The sequence below is a fragment of the Clarias gariepinus genome, chromosome 8 (genome assembly GCF_024256425.1).
Source record: "Clarias gariepinus isolate MV-2021 ecotype Netherlands chromosome 8, CGAR_prim_01v2, whole genome shotgun sequence".
Lineage (NCBI taxonomy): Eukaryota > Metazoa > Chordata > Actinopteri > Siluriformes > Clariidae > Clarias > Clarias gariepinus.
The window spans coordinates 14,138,604-14,160,070 of NC_071107.1; the positions used below are offsets into that span (position 1 = coordinate 14,138,604).

General features: G+C 37.1%; 2 protein-coding genes across 2 annotated transcripts; one reads left to right on the plus strand and one right to left on the minus strand.

Moving 5' to 3' along the window:
* Positions 1-15,041: 15,041 nt before the first annotated feature.
* Positions 15,042-17,214, plus strand: msx3 (muscle segment homeobox 3). Its single transcript, XM_053502624.1, has 2 exons — positions 15,042-15,654; positions 15,956-17,214. The coding sequence occupies exons 1-2, from the start codon at positions 15,264-15,266 to the stop codon at positions 16,369-16,371; spliced, it is 807 nt and encodes a 268-aa protein (XP_053358599.1). The 5' UTR covers positions 15,042-15,263; the 3' UTR covers positions 16,372-17,214.
* A 402-nt stretch (positions 17,215-17,616) lies between these two features.
* On the minus strand, positions 17,617-21,467 carry znf511 (zinc finger protein 511). Its single transcript, XM_053502623.1, has 6 exons — positions 21,197-21,467; positions 20,033-20,106; positions 19,196-19,397; positions 18,184-18,308; positions 17,891-18,064; positions 17,617-17,794 (listed from the first exon to the last, which is right to left on the minus strand). The coding sequence occupies exons 1-6, from the start codon at positions 21,413-21,415 to the stop codon at positions 17,725-17,727; spliced, it is 864 nt and encodes a 287-aa protein (XP_053358598.1). The 5' UTR covers positions 21,416-21,467; the 3' UTR covers positions 17,617-17,724.

Here is a 21,467-nt window from a genome sequence, read left to right on the forward strand (position 1 = left end):
TTGTAAAGCAGGCTGAATTAAATGACCTGTTTCTATCAAGCCCTAAGAAGAGCTACGTTTTTTCACACTGTGTAGCTCCAGGTTCATACAGAGAACAGGCAAGACAAAATAAAAAATCATAAGCCTTATTTTTATGGACCAACCCTCTTAACCTTATTCAAAAGGAACGAAAATAAATGACACAGCCAAAGATGTGGAGACTGAGTGAATTTGACCCTGCATTTCTGTTGTCTTAGCAATATGAAACAAATCTAATAAGACCACATTTTTTTTACCCCTACGCTGATCACTAGGATGCAGCCGCATCAAACATACAGTAAATCTTTTGACAGACTATCTTGACTATAATCTTAAGAGTAACTCCCGTAAGCTCAGAGCCTTTGTCCTTGATTATCTGTAATCAACCTATCTTAGATCTTCATTACTAAATGTAATGTCTGCTTTGATCTAGAGCACTAGCAATGAACATTTCCACAAAACTGTGCACTCTGATTAGACTCATGAGTGGTTTGGATTGTGCCATAGCAGCAGTGACTTCACTAACAGTCATGAATTCACAGGACTCCTCTAAGTGCTCAACAAAATATGAATCACCAAGCTCTCGAGACCATGGAGAACAGTTGGCTTTGATAATGCTATTCCAATTCACATTTGGCTCTGAACAGAAACATTTACTTTAGAAATTTTTTTTTTGTTTGCGTGTCAAAGTCCCATCCATTCCAAAGGCTCTGAATTATTGTGGAGATCATGCTGTTCCAGCATGAAATGGTGCCTGCTACAGAAAGATCAGATTTCATGAATTTTGGTCTTTCATCCTTATGAAATAAATATGTGCGTCCTCTCCCAAAGCTATGAACTGGGGCTTATTTCTCTCATTTCAAGTTTACAAAATAAATATTATTTTTCATCTTGTTCAGAATATTAAGAAAAAACAAATAATCATTAGAACGACAAATGCTTAAACAATTTTGCTTCACAGTTGTACTAAAGATATATGGGTATGATCATATTTGAAAAGCAATAAGTTAAATGGAATGTTAAAACATATCATTAAAATTATTATTTATCAGCCTGTCCAATATATTAAAAACAGACATGTTGCCTCAACTTCCCCAGTTCCTTTATTTTATGGTCTGATTACTGTTTCCACTGTGTATGGCTTATACATGGTATATGATATATTTCATGTTATCAGAATGGAACTCATAACCTTCATTTTTTGGCATTATTATCTGAGTAAAGAAATGTGCTTTAGGGTAAATAAGCCTAACCTGCTCATGATGCCATTGCTGCAGAGCTGCATACTCCCTGAGGACTTCACACTTTAATTGGCCCGGTGCCACAGTCTCTGAGTGGCTGGAGATCAATAGACTGCATGGGTAGTGCAGTGGCAGTGACCCGTAGAGCTGGAATCTCCCTGAGCGTCTGTCTCTCCTGCTCTGCCTCACACCCCTACCAGCGATTGTATTGGGGGCTTCTGAGAGACCACTCAGTCCAGTCAGACAGGCGCTAGTGGAGCCAGAGTCAATAAGCAAAACTGAGCCGCGATCCGATTCACTATCATGATTTTGACATCCTGTGTTATACATATCTCATTTGTACTGGCATGGTGGCTCCTTCATATACCATCAGCACAGAGCACTGTGTTTTAGTGTATGCCATGTGCAGGTACACTGGAAAAAATACAAGATGCAAATATGAGATTATGTCATCTTGGATGTTTTCGTCATTATAATACTTTATTATTTATAATCCCATTGTAGAAATCGGCAAATATCTATATCTGCAAAATGCTGAGTTGAAAGTGCCCACGCTGTCTGTTTTTGAACTCAGGCTTTAATGTGGGTCTGTTTGGAGGTGTAGTGCTGAGGTGTGGGATGATATTACAGCCTGAGAGAGTGAGTGTGTTTGCTCTCTGCTTATTATGGAGAGGAGCCAGTCTTCTCAGAGGCCATGGGGGGAAGATGGCAGCGCTGATAGTGGCCACATGGGTTCCATCAGGGTAATTGAAGCAGTCTGCCTTGCACCAAAACGGAGCCCTGAAGGACGCGACAAAACCAATTGATTTAAAGGCAATAGAGCCTGTGCTCAAAAGATGACATTTTTATTAACATCCCTTAATGCAAAGCAGGGCTGTTTATGGCCACATAGGTGTCCTCTGAATATATATTTTCTATTTTTAAATGATTAGAGAAGTTTGGGCATGCCACAGGGTCAGAGGAACAAACCTTCAGAGGCAGGATATGATAAACCTACAATATTCCACAGGGTTACAGGTCAGTTCGTATAAAAAATGATTTTAAAAATGTTGTGCTTGGTATATTTGGAGACAATTATCAAAAGAACCAAAATGACATGTTCCTTACTTTCAAATTTAGTCTTAAGTAAAAATCGACATCATGAGGTCACTGCTTTAAACTGCTGTACAGTAGTTTATGACTAATTGTAAGTCTACAAAGATCATCAAGATTTGGCCTACCCAAGGCTCTCACTTTCTCGCTCCTCACTCATGTTTTAAGTCTGAAAGAAAAAAATTATAACCGGGTCTGTGTTTGCACAATATATGATGCAGACTGACATAACAATATGGGCTTTGATTAACCCTGGGGTTCAAGGGAGATTACTGTGGAGCCTTCCTACAGCCAGATTTAGCCTTCATGCCAGGCTAAAGACACAGCAGTCAAAACAAATGCCTCATCCAAACTATACTTTCATGATTCAAGATTCTAGATTCGAGAACTGTATTTTCATTGAGTGAATACAATGAAATTGCAGATTATCCTTTCTCTAATTGTGTGCCATTTCTTTTATGCTTCTCATTAGACATCTTTCTGTGATATGGGGATGAAGGAAGAAAAGGTTTACATCTCAGTCCTGTATATTGTTAAGCGTCATTGTCCTCGGGATCGCCTGGCTCCAGACCACAGAAGCTATAATTACACTTCTGCCAAAACCACATACAATACCAGAGTAATAAGGCAACCTATCACTCACAACTCTCCATGCAGACATTGGGTTTGTTTTGCACCTCTCAGTATATCTTATGTCATTTGTAAATGGAAACATACCATAAGTTTATTTACTGTAACAAATAACAAGCAAACAATGAGATGCAGATTGTTGGATATGTTTTCTTTGGTATAAATGGAGCAGATTAAGCCTTTGTCACAGTGTTTGAAATCTGAAAGCATCATTCATGCTAAATTGGAAATAGTCTGTATGATTCTTCAGACATTTTACAGACATCCTGTATGTTGAGGGAATTTTACAGTGTCTTGTTTTGCATATTATTCAAAGAGAAAAATACCTTAGATCACACACACACACACATATGCTTTTATTTAAATAAGATATTGTAATTTTCCATCTTGAATAGTATGATTGAGGTACAGAGATCACGAAAGAGCAATGGGATTGGACCTATAGATTACCCTTACTTGCATTTACTTCCTCCACTGCTGTACCACTAGACCTTTAAAGTCTTTTAGTCCATAATAAGACATGACACACAAAGGAAAACATACAACCAAGGTCAAATATGGTCCTCGTTATGGTAACGAACAGCCCATGAGGACACTAGTCTACACTGTTCTCACATGGCCCTTCACGTGAAACTTAGGCAAAATAATAACCACATCTGCACTGAAATAAATGTGTGACCTCAAATGCTATCTTCATTGAGACATGACAGTCCAAGACTGAATGTTGCTGTTCACTGAAACAATTCAATTTCCCAACAATCTCTATAAGCACAGTTCATTTACTAAAACGTTTAGCTTGTGTTAAAATGGTTACCACATGCAATTTCACTAACAGCACCAATGTTTAGATAATGGATCTGATTCCTTGCCCAGTCATACAGACATTCAAAAACCATTCAAACACTCAAACCATTATGGTTTCATGTTGACATGTTGGCACACTAAATCGCAACATGACTGATACAAGGTCTGCCAAAAGATGGTGCATTCCACCAAGGCATTCCAAATTAAAAGAAGGTTTTATTGAAAAGTTTTAAAATAACACAGCTACTAAAAGTCATCAGAGTAGCTTGGCTTCTTTGTAAACCCTTCCTTATATAAATAATGCAGAACTTAGTGATTCTTGCTAAACTGGATCATAATTACATTATTGGTTTACATAATCTCCCAAAGGAAAATCTTTGGCAAAGATTTGCTTTAATATGTCTTGAAATTGTTACCAGCTGGTTTGGCTACACGAAATGCTCCTCTCTCTTAAAAACCTCAAAGCAAAAAAAAAAAAAAAAAAAAAAAAAAACAAGTAGCATGCAATATTCAAAACACTTTTTTGTTTTATTGTCTTTCATCCAACACCAACATGTTGATCTGACCTCTTTGTATTTTATTTCATGTCTTACTGTATAATGCCTTGCATATAGCCTGTGATATCATCCAGTCCAATCTTCTGAAGCTTACTTTTCCCCATTCTCTTATGAAAGCATCCCTGACCTTCTAACCCCACTGACACTAGCATCAGAATCAAGTCATATCTGACCCATAATAACCCATGTACTAATAAGGTCAGGAAAGATGGTAACTTTCTCGCCTGCCATGCAGAAAGCCTGAGTTCGATTTTTAGTCGCTTGATGTAATGCTGGTCCCAAGCCTGGATAAAATGGGCGGACATCTGGTGCCTAGTTGCGTGCAGATCAGATTGTCCGCTGTTGTGACCCCTTGATGGGAGCGCCCAAAATACAAACAACTGATCAGGACACTGAATAAACTGATTATTGAATGAACTTTAACTATTATCATAAATTCATCTTTAATTCCTCAACATTGGATATGAACTGTGGGAACAGTTTTTTGATTTTTGTTTTCACAGAGTAATGCACAGTATGCTAAAGTGGTGACATCATGGAGGTTGAGGAATTTAAAGGGACCAAGGGATAGTGTCTGTCTGTCTACAGTTTACCTGGTTTCCATCTTCTTCATCAAAGAAGACAAGACCCACTCTGAGGGTAATGCTGCAGGGGTTTCTAAGATATAAGAGGTTAAATAATTTATAGTCTCATGAAACATGAGTGATTTGTTAAAAATTGTACTGGTTTTAGCCATAATAGACACACACATATATATATATATTTTTTTATATATTTATATATATAAACAATAAGAACCTGATTGACATTTACAGAGGATTTTAAGTAGAGTATGGTGATGAAACTCTTAGCTGTGGTAAAACATTTGAATGGAGCAAACATTTTGACAATTCCAGCTGTGGCTCGTACCCATGAGCATTCAGCAAGTACTGTAGAACATTCTCAGAAAAAAAATTCCAAAGGCATTCTGTTCTTGTGGAACAATACCTCATACTGCCCACCATATGAATGTGTATATATATGAGTGTGAATAAGTGATTAAATGAAGGTGATGCCCTGTAATAGATAGTTTGGATGAGACAGGTTACAGTAAGTGGTTACTAATGAGGCAATTCATAGCATCACTGTACAGTACTTGTTTAAAAAATCCTAAATAATCATCTATAGAATATTGGATCTAAGTATATTGGATGTGTCAGATCAGTCAGTTTTATTAAAATGTTATTGATCAATTAGAAGCAGATCCTTAATTTGTCTCCCTTAAAACTCTAAAATATTTTTTCTTATCACTATTGGGCTTAATAGGCTTATATTAGCACTACTGGATTAATTACTATGGTTTAGTCCTAACAGTGAGACAGAGTATTTAGGCTCACTGCCAAAAACAATGTGTAATATTCCAGGATAACCACTCAATACTCCAGTAATTCTCCTTATCAAATTCTGAATGTAATTAAGAGCAAAGCAAACACCCTGGGGCAGACAATAACAAAAACTGGAGTTAATAGAAGAAAAGCCTCCAACACTGCTTGAAATTAGACTGGTTTTGATAACATCTACTTACTAAACTTAATTAGTTCAGGCACTCAGTTCTGCATGTGTGGTAAAACTTTGCATCAGCGTGTAACTTTTCTGATAGCACATTTATCTTTCATAACCTTGTGCATTAACAAAGGACATAACACATCTTTAAATGTGTCTCTGAACGTAGCTACATTATAATACAAAAAAATGGCACATTTAAGGGAAGATCTGTGGTTTGGGGGAACGGGAAACATTTGCAGAGAATACCGTATCTTCTTTCAAATAAAACTGTGGTCGCAGCTTCTTAATTAATGTGACCTAATTGTAATGCCCTTAAGATGTATTAAAGTTCTTCTGATCAAGATATATACGGCATGCCTTGGCATGATCCAAAGGAGATTTTCTCAGTTACTGCCAATGAGATATGAAACATAAAAGGGGAAGGGCAATAGGCCTACTAGTGTGAATTCAACAAACAGTGTTTTTTCAATATGGCCTCTGCTCCAAACTCCATTGATGTTGAGGAAGCACTCCAGTGACTTTCGGCCACTGGCGTCAGGGAGCCCTCCTCCCTTGTCCACTGCGAGCTTGATGTGAGCGTGAAAGCTGTTGCTAATAAAAGTTTCAAAGAAAGGGATGAAAAGGAGGAGAAATTGAGCAGCCAGGGCTGCATTATCCTTGCTCTGTATGGTGGCTGCCCCGGCGGAGGTGTTCTGCCAATGGCAGGGGCTCGAAGAGGTCGCTGGAGATGTCACCAGCATTGCTTGAGGGCAGGGGCAAAATCACTCGCTTCTCACAGGCTTCAAAGTGCAAGGCAATTACACTCAAGTAGCCAAATGAATAGATGTATCAGCTTGCCAGCAGTTTCTTGAGCAAAACAGAAAGGGCCTTTGAGAAAGAGAGAGGAGGGCAGAGCCACACCTTATGAGTAATGCGTAACAGCTCATGATAATTACTAGGAGGGGGAAAAAAAGTTGCCTATGCACCATCCAAAAAAGGAACTTACTGCAATCATTGGTTCTGATCATGGAGAGAAAAATATTAATAGCAAAAGAGCTAGAATGGCTGCACTCCATATGAGCAACACTGTTTAGAGAAGGCACTCATTGTGAATGCTTCTCTCGGGCAGTGGCACATACGAAGTCAGATTCCCATTGAGTGTACTGAAAAGAGTCTTTGATTGGAAATTGCTTTGGCAGGAGAGCTCACCTGTGGAGAGTAGTCTATAGCCTCTTTTGGAGAGCCCAGCAGCTGCCAGAGCTGTAAGTCTGGGCACCTAGTGGGCCAAAGAATGGAGGATGCAGAGTCTTTCAATACAAAGCCACTTAGTAACAGAAGGCATGTGCCAAGCTTGCAAAGCCAGAATAAAAAGTGCCCTTCGGAGTTGACTAAATATCAGGGGCCACTTTTTTCACTTTCTCCCAGTCCCCACTCCTCAGCCCCCACTCACACTTCTATCACAAGTACAATAGCAGACCTGAGGAGCCCTAACCGCAGAAATATACCAACAATTGCCAGGGAAAGGGCTGAGGAACTCCGCCGGAGTGTGGAAGCCATCAATTACATAGAGCAAAAGTTAAAAACCCAGCAGGGCCCACACATTAGAATGCAGAGATATGCAGGCCTGCAGGCAGTAGAAGCCTGAACTGTGGCCAGGCTAACAGAAGCCCGCAAAATGAAAGTGTGGAGTATGAATCATGAGTGAGAAAGTTTTACCACACGTCTCATTTTTTCCCACTGATTGGAAAGATATGAATTGGATAATTGTGTAAATTTGCAACTGAAATCCAAGTGCATGAAATTTCATTGGTGCTGTATAAATATAGCGCATTTACTGTTTCCAAAATAAAAATCCGATAATCTCCAAAAACAATATAAATGTGCAGACGAATTGTAAACAAAACCTGTTGCATCTTATTATAACAGCAAAGGCATACCACATAGCCATGTGTTACAGAATACAGATTCTCTGCCTGAAAGCCTTCACAAACAGCAGAGGGCCTAAAAAGGATGAAAAGCACTTGACTGTCCGAACACTGAGAGCGTGAATTCCACTGTGCCTTTTTGGCCATGTCTCTCAGAAGGCGCCGCCTGACACACTGAGAGCAATGCGCAGGGATCACACAAAGCCTCGTCAATTCAACCATCTCCCAGCAGCTAATTTATGATGCCCTCAAAGCAATTTTCACAGTCAGAAAAGTGCAATTGTATTTTCCAGCTCATTAAACCCAAGCACAACAAAGCTTTCATCCTCCCGCTGCCCCCTCCCATTCCAGCCCTCCATCCCACAGTCTGCATTTCAAAAGAAGCATCGTGAAAACACAAGCCTCTGTAAAGTGTAAAATAAACATTTTGCTCTCTCTCTTTTTTAACATTTTTGGTCAATGCCTAAAGAGAAATTTGTCAACACATAAGGCCAGGATAAGAGCGCTCCAAATTAAAGCATTTATAAACTCAGATTGCCCAAGTTTCAGTGAGAATTTAAGGCTTGTTTATTCAGAGGGCCTCTTCACTCTCCTCCCTCTTCTTTGTTCTGCGTTTCATGGGAGGACTTGGAAATTGTAATCTCAGGACAATCAGGCTGACTTATTTGTTCAGCTCCTGTCTCACTTGTAATAGCAGGAAAACCTTTAAATCACATGAGTACCTGTCAAACAGCTCCACTTTGCCTCAGTTGCCCAACCTCACGAACCTTAATAAACAAACTCCTATGGGGCTAATAAAAAAATTAGTTGTCCAATTGAGCTTGTACAACAGAGTTCTGACAAAGCATGATGCTGGAGTACTTCAGCGCTTCAGTATTACCTGCCTCAATACACCCATATTGATTTAGGAAAGGACTTAGTTAATTAGTTGGATTACATGTATAAGAACAACCTTTAGGGCCAGGATTGAGAACTCCTTACATTACTGGATTTAATTATACCCAGGCAGTTCTTTTTAATCTATGCTTTAAAATTATGAAAACAGTTTAATCCTCTAATATTTTCCTCTCTGTTTGTGCATTATGCCAATTCATTAATAGAATAAGAAAGTTGAGTGATGAATGCTTTTATGTTACCATAGAGAATCTGCTGTTACAGTACTATGCAAGGAAGGTTTTAAGCTTGAGCAAATAAAGTAATTGCTACAAACATAGGGTTTAAGAAGTGTAGCTGTAGAAAGTAGGGGTTATAGTTTAAGGATTATATTTTAACTTTATAATAGCAGAGTCCTTTAAATATTTTTCACAAAAAAAAAAAGCTTGATCGTTTGAGCTTGTCAGCGAATTAGACAGGGAGATTGCTCAATGAGATTGCCCTTGATAAAACAGTCAGCTCGGTTGTAGTGACTTTGCCCTGAAAACATTTCTGTGCTAAGCAATTTGGCCACAGTCTAACTTGGACTCATGTGAAGGGGAATACTGACGCTACAGCAGAAGCTTTTGTGAAAACTCATTGTATGTCTGGCCACTGGAGGGAGGCTGGGAGGGGAGAGGAGATTTGAATGTGTGGTCAGAGGTTTTGGTCGCTCACTAAAACCACAAAGATGCCACAATTAGTTCTTGTCCCTACAGAGAAGGCCATGTGACCACTTTCATTGTATCTGGCCTTCACTCAAAAATCCTGGTTCCAGTCTGCAATCAAAGCCCAGAAAATGACCCCAATTGTTAGTGTTAACTCTGTGGTATACCTTTAAAGCCATTTGTAAAATATGTTCTAAATTTTTTATGTTTGAACACAGAATTTGGCATAATTGAAAATTAAAGTTTCATATACTTAATCACTTCTGAAAATAATGATTCTTTTTTTTTTACCATGTAAACTGATATAGCATCAGATACAGATTGCCTTATAAAATGTAAAGAGGAAAAAAGCTAGTAAGTGGTAGGTTAGATTTCCCAACAGGGCAGCTCGGTAGTTCATGGGTAGCTTACCTTTATAATTGCTTAAAAACAAGGACTTGGCAATTGAGCTAAAGCAGACAATGCCTTTTTTTTGTGAAAGTCAAGGGACTCTAGGACTGGGGCCATGTTGGGCCACGTTAGCCTAAAATGATTAGGTCAGGTCAAGCTCTTGTTAAGTCAAATAAAAGGTCAACATACTTTCTACTTATCCGTGTCACCCGAGGCCTCTACTTTAAGTGGCCCCTCAGGGCTCAGTAAAAAAAAAATCCTAAGGAAACCTTATGCGCATGGATGTAAACCCAAAGCTGACTTGCTAAAGCAGTTTCCCTTTCGAGAAAGTTAAGTATTTATGGTGCCTGACCTCTGCCTGTTTCACTCTTAGTTCAGTGTGTTCAGTTTTTAAAAAAATTTGATGGTCATTTAGTTATGAAGTAAAAGGATACAGCTACTGAAATAAATTCAACATTTGTTGTAATTTAACTGTGTTATTTTTAACTTAAACAGTGACTGCTTTTAAATTCTATATCAAATCCAAAATAAGGGGAAAAAATGTGAGGCATGTACCTGGTTATATCATAGATACATGAGACATGTGTAATTTTTTTACTGCCTACAAATATTGCTATAAATACTTGGGTTTTCCTAAATTAACACTTAGGTTTTAATTTAAGAGGTTTAATAACTCTAACACCGATCTTAACACAATCATAAGATTCTCTTTTACTTGCGTTAAATTGAATACAAAATGACAATGAACATTAAGAGTAAAAAATTAAAAATATATTTAAAGAGAATCTCAGTGACAGGTTTATAAGATCACTACAGAGATCAAAATCCTTTCAGTCTTGCAATAATGCACACATGTAACCCTGTTCAGGCGGATACAGAGCATCCTTCAGAAAATCTTGCATTCTGCTAAAGGACATCTTGTTACACGGCTAAATTTTACTTGATGCTAGCTTTGGTTATTTGCCTGCTAGTATGGTTCAGCATCCTTTCACACATATAGAGTAGTTCCTTTTTCTTTTAATATAAGGTAATAAACATGCATATATTCAAATAAGTTAATACATATTTAATGTTAGGCAAGTTTTATTTGCATTCATTGTTTGCATTATGCATTAAATACATATAATATTCATAGTTTTCTGAATGCAAAAACTTCTTTAGAATGTTTTTCTTCCTATTTCTTTTTTATTCCTAAAAAATGTGAAATGCCCTCATCCACTTTGTGAAAATGGCCATCCCACTTGAGGGTGACCTTGAGGGACAGATCTGCTTTCATGCTCTGTAATGACTTCTGACATGGTTTACTTGCCTCCACGCTGTGACAGAAATGTTTGCTGGAGTCTGAAGAGGAAATATTTGAAACAAGGCACCACTAAAGGGAGCCTGAAGCAAAACAGTAAGATTACACTTCAAGAGCAAGTTTTTGAAATAAAGGTGCTTGTGTGAAAAGGTACGGTACGTATATGAATTAACACAACAAGCCTATTACTGCCACACGTTATCCTAACATTAAAATAAAAATCATATGAACATTTACAGTGGACCAGGATGTATATAACTACCCAGAATTTAAATGGAGTCTGTTTAATACGGAGCTATTTTACAATGAATTCCAGATGAAAAAGGTTCGAGTGAACAGCTCAGTGTGACACAACATGATGCTCATATGCATGCAGAATTAGGCTTTAATAATTTACGTAAATTTATGTTCACTAGCCAGGTTAGGAATTTGATGATATAATTGAAGGCAGTTTTTGATCTCTATGTCTAAATCAACTTTTACAGTTAATTAGAATCAAAACAGTTGGAACACTTAAAATATAATGTAGGTTTTAGTTTAAAAATGTCGTGTGAGTTTTGCACCTTTCCATGTATCAAGCTCTCATATTTAAAATGAGCACATGTTTGATTACAATTCTTATTACAGAAAACGTTCTTAAATTTAAAAGTAAAAGAAAAAAGATTTTTTTATCATAAATATGACATTAGATAATTATTACAATCTGTTTAAAATACTGTACCTGCACAAAAATTAAATACCAATGATAAAACAGAGTAATGACAAGAAACCCTGCAGGTATAGGGAGTGGTTTTGTGTGCTCGGTATGTGATGGACGTGCATGTGAAAACTTGTGTGGGGTACTAATTATCATTATCTAATTACAGACATCCATGCCAAGAGGATTATATGACCCTGCTGATGACTTTCAGTCATGAACTAGTGCAATGCAAAGTTGGGTAAAGTTAAAGCCATAAAAAAATAAATAATATAAACATTTGCTAAAAATTGCAGTGTTCCACATTTTTTCACAGAGACAAGTAAAAACACTATGCTTTTCTCCCAGTAGTTTTTAGGGAATGGATATATGTACCACTCAGTGGTTGGTTTGACCACTTGAGTAATTTCTTTACAATGTCCATTTCTGCTATTTCTTTTTATGAGAATCAGGGCGGAGGATGCATGAGAAATCTATGTAACCCCCCTTGGACACAGACAAACATTCCATCCAAAATCAGATCTTTACAAAACTTTGAACTCACACACAAAGATCTAACATAAACAGTACTGCAGTGCACCAAAGCGACTGCTCCACTGGCAAAGCAATAGTGAAATCATGAGGGATTCCCAAAGAAAAACATTTTGTGTTGATGTTTCAAGCAATTATACTAAGCCCAAGAAAAGCAACAGGAAAAATTAACTATTAAATAAAAGTGGCTGAGATGGATAGTTGGGGAGAGGAGGACATGGTTTCCAGAATGACATTAAATTGAATTCCCAAGAGGTAAATTAATGCCTTTAGATGACTGCAAAGGAAATTACTTAATAGCTGTTATGAAGTGAGGAGGAACATCAGTGTTGTTAGATGCAATGTATAATGTAGATGTTTAACTACTGAGGCCTGACCTTTTGTAGCTTTCCACTGAACAACAGCAGAGGAAAGTGATTATACTGCAGGGACGTTTATTTACTGCTTGTTTTAATATTGTGCAGATGACAAACTATTGGCACCAAATGCTATTATACATATATGCTAAATTTTAATGAGTGGTGCTGATTTATAATGATAAACAAATCACATAAAAGCACTATAATTAGATGCATGATTATACTCATTAAAAACTTACAACACATTAATTTACTGATTCTAAAGACTGGGTCAGTGCAATATGTCTAGCAAAATACTAATAATTGAGCAATAAAGTAATTTACATTGCATTAAGATACTCTTTAGACATAAACCATGCACAATTCACAAAGTCAAGAAAAAAACAAATGGAAATTATTTTGGATAATATTCTGAGAGGTGGAACAAAAAAGTCATATTGGGAAAGTTATTGTTTGGTTATTGTTTACTGAGGCACAAATCTGAAAAACTCACGATAATCATGTTGGCATATTAAATCTCCAAACATTTAGTAGAGTAATAAGGCGCAGACCTAAACAATTAAACTCTAAAATGCCTTTGCCAGAGACAAATTCACTAGGCTCTTTTAATAAGTAAGCCTCCTGTCATTTTCTGTCATTTTGAGTTAAGGAGCAGTACACTGTTTACAGTATTCTGCTTTGTAATAAATCAGAAGACCACTTCCTTCAGGGAAGTAAACACTTCAATATGTGCACTGGTTTTTGAAGAACATTCACAAGTGCTCTCATTAGAGGAGGATACATGGGCGAGCCATTACACTGACACGCCACCTTCTTAAAAGCGATCCGAGACACACTTAAAGCTCCCAGGCTACTTTAACATTGACAGAAGGAAAAATGCTTTTCATTGTTTTATTAAATTAGATTTTCTAGAAAATTGTTTAGTCATGAATTGCCACCTAGAATTTTCACTCGAAATTTTGTTTTGGTTTAAAGTTTCAATTATGATAAAACAGTTCGATGGAGATAGATATTACAGTCGGTGTTAAGAAGAAGCGTCTACCTTAAATTTTAACTATAACCCGAAGTTTAAAGCTTATTATAAATCGACTTTTGAGCACATTAATTTATTAGTATAAATCAAATGTTTAAATTTATTAAACCCATTTGAATGTATTACTTAGCATAATGCAGTTTTTTTTATGAAGGCTAAAAATGCTTTTGTGAAATAAATGTTGTCTTTAAATTGCAGTATGGAGCTGTTCCACGAATATTAAAACGCTTTCGCTTTACCGAAAATCCAAAAAATAAATATACCTAATATCAATTATTTAGGTATATTTACCTTTCTCTCATATAAAATGATTCCAAGCAGCAATCAATGTAATTAAATGCATTGTTAAATATTTAACTTCCCTCGGGCAAATAGTTTGCTTAACAAGCTGACAAGATAAAATATAAATCGCATGCAAAAGTTTTGTTGTGCGTCTATTCGTCGTAGAAAAAAAATAATAATCATCATCGATTGCGTGTGTTTCGATCGAACAGTCATTATCTCGGAGCTTGGGGAAGTTTGAGCGTGTAGCAGTAATGTGGCAGTGTGTGGGAACCGTTCTCTCTTCAGTTATTTCCCTGCCATTAAAGTGCTGCAGGAGAGAATTGGTTAAGTGGAGCTACCCGCTGCCTTACTCTCCCCGAGGTAGCTTCCTTTTTGATCTCGCCGAGACTGGCGCCTTCCAAAGCACGACTTGTCTGCCTTATGAAATGCTTTGACTTACGGTGAAGGCTTGCCAGTTGCGTTTCAATAGACGCTTTTTTGCAATCTTAAAGGGCCAAGACAAGCTTTAAACTGCTGTAATTTGGCGTGACACAATCGTCATTCATTCATTCCCATCGTTTATCAATTGTCCCTGAAGATCTAGCTAAACATGGTATAATTGGTGCAGTTTATTTTGTCTTTACTACTTAAATTGTAGTTTATGTATAGCCCATATTTCTCCGAAACATTCTGCTGGGAAAACAAATGTTTACAAATAAGCTTACATAGTCATCATTTTTTTATACAGTCCATGGCTGAAATGAGCTAAAAGTAAATAATCAAACGTGTTTTATAAGAGATTAAAATAGATTTCCCACAAATAAATAAACAGAGGAAGAAAGGCCAAGGAAGTGGCTAGTTGTCTTGTGTATGGTTTCAATAAGGGTTAAGCTAATGAGAGCGGAGACTCTCTCTCTCTCTCTCCCGCTCTCTCTCTCTCTTTTCACAGACGGCCCCTCCGGTTAATTGCAACAAAAGTTCTCAAATAGCTCAAACACTGGAGCCCTGGAGCCATCAATAAACCACAGCGGCAAGACAAGTATGATTGACCACGCACATTTCTTTCAAAATCACTTTGCAGTCCATCTCTAGGAAAGTTTACTGTCCAATCAAAAAGCGGACACGAGGAGTCATGTGGGCATAATGAAGCGCTGATTGGAGGGCGGCAAAGAAGAAAGAGAACTTTTGGGAGTTTTATAGCTGGGAGAGCTTTGGGCTATACAAGAGACAAGGGAGCGTCGCAGAGACGCGGCGAATGACAGAAAGGAAACGAAGCGAGGACGAGTTAAATTGAGAGGGCCTGGCATTTGGAAGTTGTATGGCCCCTTTACCCTCCACCATGAGCTCTGTTCAAGGACCGCTTTCCCAAGAAAGTGAAGCACAGAAGCGCGCAAACACGGACGCAGAAGAGACTGAGAGCACCGAGAGAGCGGCGGCCAAGGGATGTAAAAGCAAGGCGTTCAGTCTTCCCTTTAGCGTGGAGTCTCTAATATCGGACAGAGTTACCTCCAGGACTTCATATTCCGCATCTGACTCAGGGCTTATATCCCCTTCCGAGGAGCGATCACAACTCTCACCCATGGCTCTTTACACAGACAGAAAACTGCCGCTGGAGACCGTCTCAAACTTAGCTGTGGGGAAAAGAGGAGACGCGGAGGAGAAGGGACAGGGCGGATGGTTTCAGACACCATCGTACACTTCTCCGCCAAGTGAGTGACAGTTCAAAACAAAGTCTGGCTATTCGTTACGTGCCTTTTAACATACTATTGCTACACATATGCTTATAGTTTTTCATGTAGTAGCGGTACATCACACATAAACCGTAGTGATGATTCGGAATAGATTTCCTCATGGGGAACATTTTACATGAAATTACATGTTGTCACTAGTGGGCCTAAATGTTACAAAGTCAAACAATAAATATCCGGTAATGTACTTTTAATTTGACCGAATTGTGTGTCACTTTCTTCACCCTATTCTATCATTCACACGTTTTGTTTTGTTTTACAGGACACGCGAGTCCGACTCCATGCGCGCTCCGAAAACACAAGAACAACAGAAAACCGAGGACCCCGTTCACCACCTCGCAGCTGCTCGCTTTAGAGAGGAAGTTTCGCCAGAAGCAGTACCTCTCCATTGCGGAAAGAGCGGAGTTTTCGAATTCACTGAATCTAACAGAGACACAAGTGAAGATATGGTTCCAAAACAGGAGAGCGAAAGCGAAGAGACTTCAAGAAGCAGAGTTAGAGAAACTAAAACTCGCCTCGAAGCCCCTGCTGCCAGCGTTCGCCTTTCCCTTCGCGCTGGGAGCGCACGTGCCTTCTCCCGGTCTGTACGCAGCCTCGAGCTCTTTCCCGCGGCCCTCACTACCCGTGCCGGGGCTCTTCGGCGGACCTGTTACCTATGGGATGTATTATTTGTCTTAAACGTGTTCAGTGTAATTAACTGCAGGACTGCTGTTCTTGACATTCAGAAACGGACAAGTAAAATGTCTGATTTTTTGCGAGGCTATACACACAACTCTGAGAGCGACAGTTTATATTAGAGATAACATTCCGTTCTACCCTAAAAATAAGTTACCTGTGGCTTACTGGCCATTCTCTTTATAAAATAAAATAAAAAAAACCCTGTAAAAATCTGCAGCAAAATTAATTTTAAAGTTAAAGTAATCTCTGAGCAAATTAGTGTTTAAATACAGTATGTTATTCAACATACACTTGTAAAATATAGATAGTCCTGAAGGCCAGAACCATCTGTGTCAGAGTGAATATCATTCAAGCATCGCTAAATTTCAAATTATTGTCATACCAAGGGGGAAAAAAGTTCAGTAAGACTGCATTTGCAAAAAAAAAAAAAAAAAGTATTTGTAATGTTATTTGTGTACTGTTTTCGGGGGCTTTTAGCCGCTGCAGTCGCGCCCTGTTTTCGCTTTTCTCAGAGCCGATGGTTTAATAGTGAAGCATATATCGCTCCTTGGGTTTACATTCGCTCACAGTGATGACTTTTATTCGGTTTTTCGTTTAACCACAATACCCTTATGCTACATGTACTATGCTGTAGTTTGATAGATTGTAAAATTAACCTCTAGACGTTTTTTTATAACTGTAAATAAGCGTATATTTTAGCGTACAGATATTTTCAACTTCATTCGAAATTATGAATAGAACTGATATTTATATACTGTTTACATTTACCTCCTGTAAATTATTGTATATATTTGTACATAAAATAGAAAAAAAAATCTTTTGTATTAAAAAATACATTTTGAACATGATGAGTGTGCCTTGTTTTACTAGAGACTGAACTGCAGACCCGACCTGTAGGATTGTAGTATTTTCTAAGCATCAAACGGTTATTAATAAGAAAGCTAATTATTTATTCTTCATATTTGATTTATTTCCAACTAATTTATAAAATAGAAAAATAAAAATCTTAAATGTCAAATATGGTCTTTATTTGGGTTTCATTTAAGAACTGAACTTCAAGGATAAAACCAGTGCCTTCTTTTAATTTAGATTACAATGTAAATTTATGCAATAATGCATGCAACTGGAATCATTTACTTGACAAAATGCTGACCAAAGGTTTGTTTCAATGTATTCAATTAATTACATGATTTGCAATTTAGCCGAAGAATAATGTTTATAGAATAAATGACACCATCAGAAAGGTTCAGGATTTTATTTTTTAATTGTAAAAATAGCACTCCAATATCAGGTCCCACATAAATGTGTGCACATATATAAAATATGAAGTATGTAAAAAATGCAAGCTTCACTCTACTTCTTTTTCCTTCTACCTCTGAAGCCTCTGACTGAGCCATGGCCAAAGCAAATAGTTGGTGGCACCCTAGAAAAATAATTGACATTAAATAAACATTGAAAATATTAACACACTGTCATATTTTGTCATGTCGCTTAGACTGAAGAGTTAATAAACACTTACTTGTATGAATAATGTGGCTTTTGTTGCTCAGGAAGGACAGGCTCATGGCCCTCTGACTCTTGCGACAGAGAAAAATCCATCTCACAATTTTCTAATTCTTTTTGACTAACTACATTTCCAGGCCTTGTCAGACACATTTTCTCCTGCTGAGAAATCTTTTCCTCATTTTTTCCTCTGAAAGATGAATAAAAAGAGTTATTACAACCTGTAAGCCTATTTCATTACATGAGTATTGAAAGTAAAAAATGGACACAGTTAATCATGGTAGTAAATTAAAATTTCTATGGACACACCTTTTGATTTTCTTTGGTTTGTCAAATCTGAAGTCTGACGGATAGCTGTGAGTTGTGATCAGATGCTCTTTCCTTTCTTTGCTGGTTTGGAATTTCAGTCCACATCCCTCAACCAAACACTGATACTGAAAAACGATATTACATTGGACAACTTAACAAGAACCGAGTTGTTCCCAGTTGTGTAGTAAGAGTGGACTGTTTCCAGTTTGCATGTGGTCATGCTATTTTAAGTCTTTAACAAGTAGGATACAATACAAAGCAAGAACACATTTAATATTTTCCTAAACAATGCATGCCGACAAAAGACAAAGGAGTAAACACAGACTGAAAGATTTTTCCCTCTTAAAATACACTTAACAGACAGCCAAAAGATGGCGGCACAACAGATCAGATATTTTCTGATAATAACCACACAGTGAATTATTATCTGTTGGCATTTACTGTAAAGACTGCATGCTTCTTTTAAAAGTGTGCCAGGGGAAAAATGTTTACTTTTAAGTGAGCCTATAAAGTAAAAGATTCACTACTGAACATTAGGAGTGTCTTCATGTAGCCTACTGTATCTAATTTCTGCAAAAGTGATATCTTTAAAACATGTTCAACAAGTTCTTCCTGCATTATGTGCTTTCATAATGTGGGGGATTTAACCGATTCAGAGCTTTAACAAATACCAAAAGCAGAGCTAATGCTCAATCTAAATTAATTGTATTCTAACTATTTAGTTATATGAGGCTGGTAATGTTGGTTCACGAATAATTTAATTATTAGCTGCTGTTCACTTAAACGCTGAATGAATCACAGAAAAGTTTCCAGCATTGTTTTAATCGTTCAAGTGTTTGTAAATGCTGTAGGTGTTAAATCAATACTGGGAATTCGACTTTGCAGGTATATGACAACAAATATGTGGTTGAAAATTTTTTATCTGTAAATGCAAATGTAATGTATAGACTTCATACAAATGTACTGTTTATACTTCATAATTATCAAGAAAAAAATCTGGTGCAGACATTACCATGCACTCTCTCTCTGCCATGACCTGAAAGAGAGAGTCATGCCACTCTAAAATGTGTATATCCAGCAGACGGTTAGATGGAAAGGAGCGCTTGCAGCTGGAGCACACATGGCGATGAAGTGAATTGTAATGGTGCTCGTATCCTTCAAGAGTGTCGAAGAGCTGCTTACAGCCAGCAATGTGACACTGGAATTCTGAAATGCTTAAAGGATGTTAAAGACTGATTAATGCTAATCATAATCATAACTTGATCTCAAATTACTATGAAAAACTGGCATTGCACAATATAACACAGTACTGCTATCAAACAAGGTTAGGACAGAATGTTCGATACTGGTATTGTATTTCAAAAAACACTGAACAATGTTTACTGAAATAAAATTTACACTAATTATTAAGAGAATGGAAACAATTAAAAGTGTTTTACTGATCAAACTTAAACTGTATTATGGCAAAATGTTAACCCATTATTTTATTTTTCATAAATTGTTTTTACTATTAAACAGTTACATTTGGTAAAGTTTAAGGGAAATGCATTTTTTCATCTGGTAAATTATTTTGGTTATAAGTCCCCTGCATAAAACATACAAATTTAATAAATATTACACACTGGGAAAAAAAGTTTGCATGTGTTTCTACAATATTTCTACTATACTATTTATCATGCAAAAAATACTAAATTCATTGTGTGAAAAATGTGTGACTGTGTAAAAAAAAACAAAAACAATAATATTCACCAGGAAACATAATTCCTTTTTACAGGATGACTGTAACACCAATACATGCGAGATGGTTTCAGTGCTGTTTTGTACATTTAACTAAATTAATAGCACTAACTTTAATAGTGGAGACTCGTCTGTAAGAGCTGTCACAAGATCCTGCAAGTACAAGTGTCGGTGCACATCGCCGTCCTGTAGGAGGAAAGTGGACAACTTAGTATAGAAACCAATTGCAAATAAAAGAAAAGAAAAGAAAACATTTGCAATCAGGGATAACTTAGATTTTGGAGAGAAAAAAAAAAAGAAAAGCAAAAAAGAGATCCAAACATGATAACAGCAATGCAGTAAAATCTGTTGATATGACAGGTATAATAATAATAAGATACTTGTTTTTTAAGTTATTAAACTTTAATGTAATACCATTTAATTTCAGTCATTTAATTTGTTATTGTTTTTACAACTACCAACAGTTATGTATACATGCTCCTATTGCCTCCGTTGGCAAGGTAACACACCCCTGGCAGTCACTGGACTTCACTTATAGAAATGTTACATCAGCTGATTGCTAGATAAACCCTGTATATTTAAATAGAGATTAAAACGTCTACATTCCTACTGCCCACAGCTGGATGGCGTGTAATGAAAAGCAAACACCTTGTGCAAGGAACAACTAATAAAATTTGACAGTAACACAGTTTTGCAGCACCATACATCACACTTTTTAAAAATCTGAATCAAAGCCTTTACGGGCCTAAACAACTGTGTGTCTCCAGGGTTGCTGGAATAGATTTTTTTTTTTTACTTTTGTTTTTTCTGGATAAAATTTTTCAGACTTTTAATGACTGTTTTACAATGTGAAGGCCATTAACTGAATTGTTAAAAGCAAATCATCAAATATTGTATGTATTAAGGAAATTGCATTAATAAGGGCGACCACTTTTCCAGAGCAGCCAAAAGACCAACAACAATAACAATAAGGAAGGGACTGACAAGTAATTGAGAAATAAATTTTTGTGATTATTTACATGTTTTTACAAAGATATTTGTTCGATTGCCTGTTTGTTTATCAGTTGTATTAGCAAAAAAATAAAAATAAAAAAAAACAGCTGTGCTCATAAACACTGAAACTAGGACAAAATATGGATTTGGCTACTCTTACCGAGCTAACTCGTTTGTTGTTGTGTTACAAATGTACATTTTCGTCCACCCCCCCCTTTTTTTTAAACCAGTCATTTCTATCCTACACTCCTTCATATCGTAAACATGAGAAAAGAAAACATACCGCAAAGAACTCATCGTCTCTGTCTAACCGAATTCTCTGAGGTGTGAATTTAAACGCTGAACTGGTCTCCTCCGCTCCATCGCCTCTTCTGGCTAACTGCTGAGAATAGAAATCGCTAGAATTTTCGAACACGGGTACTGTACAAATATCGATTCTCGGTCCATCACATATAGCCAGAAGTTGTGTCAAATTAGCAGGCTGCAGCATAGCTCTATACATGGTATACTTGGCTGTCACTACACGCTCATTCTCGCATGTACTTCCTTAAACG

What these genes read in the sequence shown, in the direction of transcription:
- msx3 (XM_053502624.1), top strand. Translation starts at nt 15,264, where the DNA reads ATGGCCCCTTTACCCTCCACCATGAGCTCTGTTCAAGGACCGCTTTCC. An exon ending in ATCGTACACTTCTCCGCCAA is followed by an intron (nt 15,655 to 15,955) that starts GTGAGTGACAGT and finishes TTTGTTTTACAG; the next exon opens with GACACGCGAGTCCGACTCCA.
- znf511 (XM_053502623.1), bottom strand. Translation starts at nt 21,415, where the DNA reads ATGTATAGAGCTATGCTGCAGCCTGCTAATTTGACACAACTTCTGGCT. An exon ending in GAGACGATGAGTTCTTTGCG is followed by an intron (nt 20,107 to 21,196) that starts GTATGTTTTCTT and finishes TTCCTCCTACAG; the next exon opens with GACGGCGATGTGCACCGACA. An exon ending in AAACCAAAGAAAATCAAAAG is followed by an intron (nt 18,065 to 18,183) that starts GTGTGTCCATAG and finishes TTCATCTTTCAG; the next exon opens with AGGAAAAAATGAGGAAAAGA.